This window comes from Charadrius vociferus, unplaced genomic scaffold (assembly GCF_000708025.1).
Source record: "Charadrius vociferus isolate BGI_N301 unplaced genomic scaffold, ASM70802v2 scaffold282, whole genome shotgun sequence".
In the NCBI taxonomy this organism is placed as follows: Eukaryota; Metazoa; Chordata; class Aves; order Charadriiformes; family Charadriidae; genus Charadrius; species Charadrius vociferus.
In genome coordinates this window covers 6,596,211-6,602,865 of record NW_009647731.1, presented here as the reverse complement: position 1 = coordinate 6,602,865, position 6,655 = coordinate 6,596,211, and the positions used below count along the sequence as shown (strand labels likewise).

At 47.4% G+C, this 6,655-nt stretch overlaps 1 protein-coding gene across 1 annotated transcript in view; it reads right to left on the bottom strand.

Moving 5' to 3' along the window:
* Positions 1–488: 488 nt before the first annotated feature.
* The window catches only part of ADRB1 (adrenoceptor beta 1), a gene marked incomplete at its 5' end in the record, with an annotated part of 8,126 nt that continues 1,959 nt past the window's right edge, over positions 489–6,655 (bottom strand). The window contains 2 exons of the mRNA XM_009881634.1: positions 489–890; positions 3,653–3,737. Coding sequence (XP_009879936.1) covers positions 489–890; positions 3,653–3,737 — 487 coding nt within the window. The remainder of the gene's footprint in view (positions 891–3,652; positions 3,738–6,655) is intronic.

The window sequence follows — 6,655 nt, the reverse complement described above, 5'->3', positions numbered from 1 at the left end:
CTAGTAGAAAATACTCGTTTAATCTCATTAAGGACAACAGGATTTGGTGCATTACACAGGATCAGAAAGGAAAGGCATATCATTACATCTGAGATGCGCTGCTAACTGCGGCAATGGCAGAAGTCTGGGCAAACTTCTGTTTTCTCTTTCAGGTTGTGGATCTGGAGGTCAGGACTCATTTCCTATTTGTTTGGTACCTCTGCACCTTGGTGCCGCTGGTGTTAATAACTCCGAGCATCAACCCTGGAAGGAACGGGTATGACCAAACCCAAACGCTGCCCAGCATCTGGTACCATTCATGTCTGGATGCAGACTACTGCTGGGGCACAAGCTGAAAAATCCGTGCTGCTGGGTGCTAAGGCCGAGCAAGCAAACACTGCCATGAAAAAGCTGGGAGCCGAGCAGGCGGGAAGACAAAACGGCAGTTTGCGAAGTGAACGTGCCCACCAAGCTGCCAGTTTTCGTGAACCAGGAAGCTGATGGCCAGTTTACATAACAAACCCAAACACTCTTCCAATTTCCAGCGCAGCGGGCCCGATTCTGTTGCTGGTGTTCGCAGGACGGAGAGATGCCTCAGGGGAGCGGCGCGGCTGGCAGCCTGCACCAGCATGCCTGGCACCGCTGCGGCGGCACGGGCGCAGCCGTGCATTCACCGTGCATCCACCCTGCCGCGCTGCCACCCCCGGGGTGCCATGGGGCACCTCCACACAAGAGGATGACAGCTCCGGGCTGGGGGAAGGCTCCAGGTCCTGCAAAATTTGGCATAAGCCCCTCGGAGGGGACGGGGAGATGCTAAGGGGGATGTACATGTCCCGGGAGCCATGGATGGCCAGGGAGCTGTGCGGCTTTACATCGGCTGAGAAGCGGCTCAGGTGTGCTTTAGTCTGCTGCTGTTATCAGAAAACAATAAGAAAAGCTTTTAGGGATGTTCCAGCAGCCAGTCCTGCATGGAAAGTGTCCTACTGCTTACCCTTCTTAACCTGCGTTTCTACAGCGCATCTGCCTGACGCATCCCTATCCAAACTGGTAAGACATTCCCAGTAAAAGGCAACATATATCGTATGGTGAAAGATGCCCCAGTTTTTGCTGTTTACAATGACAACCCCGGTTTTCCTCACCAGCATCACCTTTTTTTATCCTTTTCCCATCTCGGTCACTTTTTCAAGCGCAGTTTGACAGCCTGAAGTTACTGAATTGCCCAAATAAATCACCTGCTGTTACCACGGCTGCTCCTGACGGATGGGCAGGCGGACAAACATCTTGAATGAAAAGCATATCGATTTCTTCTGTGAGACGATTATCACAAATATTGTTGATCTTACATTATATGCGATTGTTTATATAAAGAGAAAGACTCCTTACTTCCTCCTGGGGCCTTGGGGAATTTGGCAGGCTCTGAAAGCAAGTCAGTGGTGCATAGGGTAATGCTCCTCGGGGGGAGTGTGCTTAGTGCTATTGCAGGAGATCATATTAGTGCTTTTGACACGATCAAACAGAAAGTTCCAGCTGAACAATGAGTTTTTTAGGACGAAAAGTGAAATGTTAAGAAGGTGTGTACGTCTCCATGAATTTGCTTCATTTCACTCGTTGATGTGGCGGTAACAGAACTATTTTTAGGTATAATCCTTCAAACAGAACATGACTTCTCCCTTCTGATTAGTACAAAGCTGGCTGCTAGTCAAAGGATAATTATTTCCCAACACATCACCTAACACACACCAGCAAACAAAACGCTCATTATTTGAACTATCCAACGTTAACTGTTGTTTAGCAGTTAACATTTTCTTGACAGCTTTGAATAGGACTAATTGCTCCAGCTTCATTAACAGAGGTCATTTACTGCCGGTGACAATACTTTTCTGGAGATAGTCTCTCGTATAAGATTAGATTATCAGGTCAAATTCTGCTCCCAGTGGCAATGATGCCTGACCGCATTTGGCCTCAAGAAAGTCTGCTCTTTCAGTTCAGAGCCGCACAATTTCCAGCCCTGCAGCTGATACATTACATAAAGGAAGTAAGTGCACTCCACCGGACGGGAAATTACAATAAATTAGGAAAGTGTGCAGCAGAAGGAAGGTTTGCAAAATAGCCACTTAAAAGTTATTAATAAAACCTCGACTTCAGATAGGGTTTAAGGGAAAAAAAAAAAAAAAAGCTGATAAAGAAGTTGTCCTTATACTTGAAAACACGTGTATAGCCAAAAGGGAAAGCAGCGTTTGCACAAGAAGCAGTGTGTGTTGTACCACAAACACCCGGCTGACGCTGTCAAACGCTGTGTGTGTTCAGGTCACAATTTTAAGCCACATTTTTTGCACATAGTTTCATTCGTTCACCAGTTACTGCTTGGAGCTACAGTCAGTTAATGCTGAGGGCCGTGGTCTCAAAGCGCAGTGAATTTGCAGGAGTGCTTTTGTGCAGCTCTCGGTGGTGGGGAGGTCGTTCTGCCGGCACCTCGATAGCCCACTGTGTGTCTGAAACATCCTGAACTTTCCTGAACGCATGGAAAACTGAAGCCGGGCTTTCCACCCGATATATTCCCATCTAAGCACGTGGAGAGATGCAGCCTGCTTTTCAGAAGTGCCGAGCAAACACAGCTTAGAGTGCGGCCGGCGCCTTTGAGAATCGGCTGTCTTGCTTGTGGAAGTCTCAGGCACCCTCGCCAAATAATTTTCTCCAAGTGGCTTTCTGTTTTACCTGTGTCTCCCTTTCCTGCAGGCCTGCGGCTCTTTGCTCTTACTTCCCTGCCCACGTACGTGTGCAGCCGCATGCCCACCACCTATACTTTCTGACTTGCAGCTCCAATTGCTAATCCATGTCTGGTTTTCGTCAGAAAAAAAAATATTCATCGTGAGTGTTTGACTCATTGCCTCCGGAGTATTTCAGCTGCCCCGTAACACTTTTCAGAGTATCCTTCTTCTCCACGGAGAACAGCCTGTTCTGAGCGTGATCCACGGCAGACTGCTCGCCAGCAGCCTCCCCTTCCTCGCACACGTGCGTGCCATATGTCCTGCTCTGTCCACACCGTTACTGTGCCACTGCCTTTTCTACACCGTGCAAGATGGACCAGCATCCACCATCCACGCTGTCAGGTGGATTATCTTAGTTGTCTACGAAGGGACCCAACGTGCCGGCCTCCGGACTCTTCCAGCAGGTCCTCAACTGGCCAAAACTCAACAGCAGACAAATCCTGACCACTTTGCTCACACAGTAGGCCCTACTGAGGCTGATGGGCAAAAACCATCCTACCTTTCACCTTCTCAATGCCATTACACTTGTCCAGGAGAAGCGTGACGCGGCATAGCTATTCAGCGGGAGAAGCTGAGCAAGATCTGGCCATAAATTTCCCACCTAAGTTGGACCCTGTTGAGTGAAAACTTTCATCACTTTTTAAATTCTAAGGACCTGAGCTTTCAGATGGTTAAAATTAAGTATGTGACTTGATTTATGAGACGAAGAGCCAAGCCCATTAGACTGTTCCACCCCACGCAGCAGGCACCCCGCTCCCCCAGGGTCCAGCACCCTGCTGAGGATGAGGGCTCCACAGCCACCTCAGCTCCCAGCCGGGCACTGGGGCCGGATCCTGCCCTGGCTGGCTGCAACCCCCAAAGCGCAGGAGGAGGACGGCAGTGCTGCCTCCTCATCCCATCCCAACCCCGACATGCGCAGCCAACAGCTCGCCGCAGTCGCCGGCATCGGACATCGTCATCCCATGCACCCTTTTGGTCCTGTTGTCTTTGCTGGAATCACAGACAAAAACAGATTTTTTTAAAAAAAATAATCATTTGGTGGCAGAGCCTACTTCACTTAGCACCTGATCTGATGTCACCCCAGCATTTTAAGGACCTCATTTTGCTATTATCAAGACAGACACCATTAACTGCAGCTTGCATCAAACACCAGTAACATCAATGGAAAAGTATTATTTACTTCCCTGGTCCGTTTATTTTGTCCTTAAATAAAAACCAACTTTTTTTTGTTTTCCTGAAAATACATCATTAGAAATTGCAAAGGGCGAATTCCTTAATTTTTAAAACAAAAGAAAAAAAGAACAAATGGTTTCCAAAACAAACCGTTGGCCACCATCCTAAAGATCATGCTTTGGGAACTGCTCTTCCTAGGAGGTGATTTCTCATATAACTATACTTCTGAGTTTAATAAAGTTTAAAATGGCTTCACTTTTATTCTGCACTGCCTTTTTGTTGCTCTATCTGCCGTGTATTCATTGCAGTAATGAAAAACTATATGAAACCACAAGCATGCAGCGCGCCTTCATAAAATGATCAAGGAAGAAAATCTTTTTGGACCAGGGATGCAAATCTGCAGCCCTTCTGCTCACACGACCTCGTTACTCGGATCAGCCCACAGTATAACATTCAAGTTATCACAATCTGGCCCCTAAGGGGTACGCGACTGTCGCCAGCACGCTGAAGCCACACTGCACGTGGCCATCAGGTTTATGATCTACAAACTGGGTAGTTTTATTTCAGCCAGTGACACAGAAGAGGTTTCAGCAGTGTTTTAAGTCTGTCCCAGAGTCCGATCCTGCTCCAGTTATGCCCCAGCCATTCCCTCAGAGGTTAACTCCTTTTTTAATAGTAAGAGGGAACCAAAGTCTGGAGTCCTGCGACTGGCTGCCCGGCTGCCATCTCCCCTTACAGGGCACGAGCCTCCTCCGGCTGCTTTTCAGGCAGATGTCTCCCCCGACCTCCACGCTCAGCACCAGAACCCGACCCCACCGGGACACCCACTGCCCACCTCGCTCGGGCAGGATCAGGCCCACCGTCGGCACGAGGTAGACTTACTTGTGGGGTGGCATGTACCACATATGGAGATTTCTTTCTACTCGAGACCATTTTTAGCTTTCAATTTAAGCATCCTCTGTAATCTTAAATATTCTGGTCTCCTGACTCCCAGACGCGTACTCCTAAAAAAAAAAAAAAAAAAAAAAAAAAAAAAAGAATATATTCCAGAAAGGAATAGTTACAGAAAACGAGTATATTCATTATCAGACTGGAAACACCTTGTCTTCAGCCATTAATTTTAAGGGAAGTCAGCAGACTTCAGTGCAACAGGAACACAACCTTATTGGGTTTCAAACACGTTTTTTACAATACTGTGTCAGGAAAAGCCATTAGATAGAGTTATATTGGTAATCTGAGCCATCTTTCGAGAAAAACAAATGCTGTTCTTCCCATTACAGGTAGGTATTGTTTCAAAACCTAGAGAGACACGCTTGCTTGTGCTGCAATGGTATTTATTGCACATAGACCAATTACTTACACAGTAGTAAATTGCACCAGAGTATAAATATGTTATAAAACACACACAGAGAGGAAAATGGAAATGACACACAAGTGCTAAAATAACAGCAGATTCACGTGGGCACTTGGAAATAAAAATAAAAATAATAAAAGTCCCTTAAGATATTTTAATTTATAATATGGATATATTTACAGTACCTTCATAAAATAATATTAAAAAGTCACTCTCTCAATAAAGCTATAACAGATCAGACAAAACCAGAAATCAGTTTCGAGGTCGGCGTTATTCAAACCTCGGTTTCATTTTTAATTTCCATGTGTCTACGTGTGTGCAAGAAACATCTTCAAATAACTTTACAACTCTTAACACTGTGCAAAAAACGGCTTTGTTGCCATTTAAAAAAAAAATTGTGCAGTACATTGTTTCTGGGATTCCCCCCCCCCCCGTTCATCTGTAATTAAAATGAACAAGCTGCAGAAGGCTCTTTGCTCCCCCCCGTTCCTCCCTCCCTTTTTCATAAAATACTATTAGTGGTATGTAAATATGCTGTTTAATATAAACATGGTCCGTTTATTCCCCTGTACAATATGCACAGTTTGAGGTAGAAGTTTCTCAGCCTGACTGCTATTGTCTGGCCGAAGGAGATAAGCACAACTCACTGCTTGCTGATGCGGAGGGAAAAAGCACAAGAGCGTGCGTTGGGGGGGTTTTAACCCCTTTCAAAATACACCTGTGCTCCTCATTGCTCACTATTTTTCTCCATCGCTACTCTGCAGAAGAGGGGGGCACAGCTATGCCGAGCTTAAAACTCATCTTCCCCGCGGGTCCGTGCTCTCCGCCTGGAGCACCTGCCCTACGGACCCTGCGCCTCCCCAAAAACTGCCCGGTGCTGGGGCTGACGGAATGAAACCTGGGGTGGCCGACAGCCCCGGGTGAGGTGGGGGACAGCCGGGACGCCGGCTGCAGCCAAACTTGGCAGCTAAACACCACCACCTCCATGATCTGGTCCAACCACCAGCACAGTCCTGGGACAACTCACCCCAGTGATGGACGCTCCTGCCACAGCCCCTTCCGAAAGCGCTTCTCCTAAATATAAGCTGGCTATCTTTGGGACGGGCTGTTTATTTTCTTTGTTCTCTGGTCAGTGGGTTTCCTGTTTGCTGTAGTTTCAGATGAGGTATGTCGTACACGAGTTCACCTGCTTTTATTCCTAAGTAAACACCCGCTCTCTCCCCGCTAAGCCAGGGATCAGTTTTGCTTGGCACTAGCTTTATGACTGGGCAGCTGCCAGGGATTTCTCTGCTCCCGTGTGTCTCCCTGCCTGCCTTTCCCCCTGCCCCGAGTCCGATGCAGCCCCCCATGTCCACCCACCCCCCCCTATACCCTGGACTCC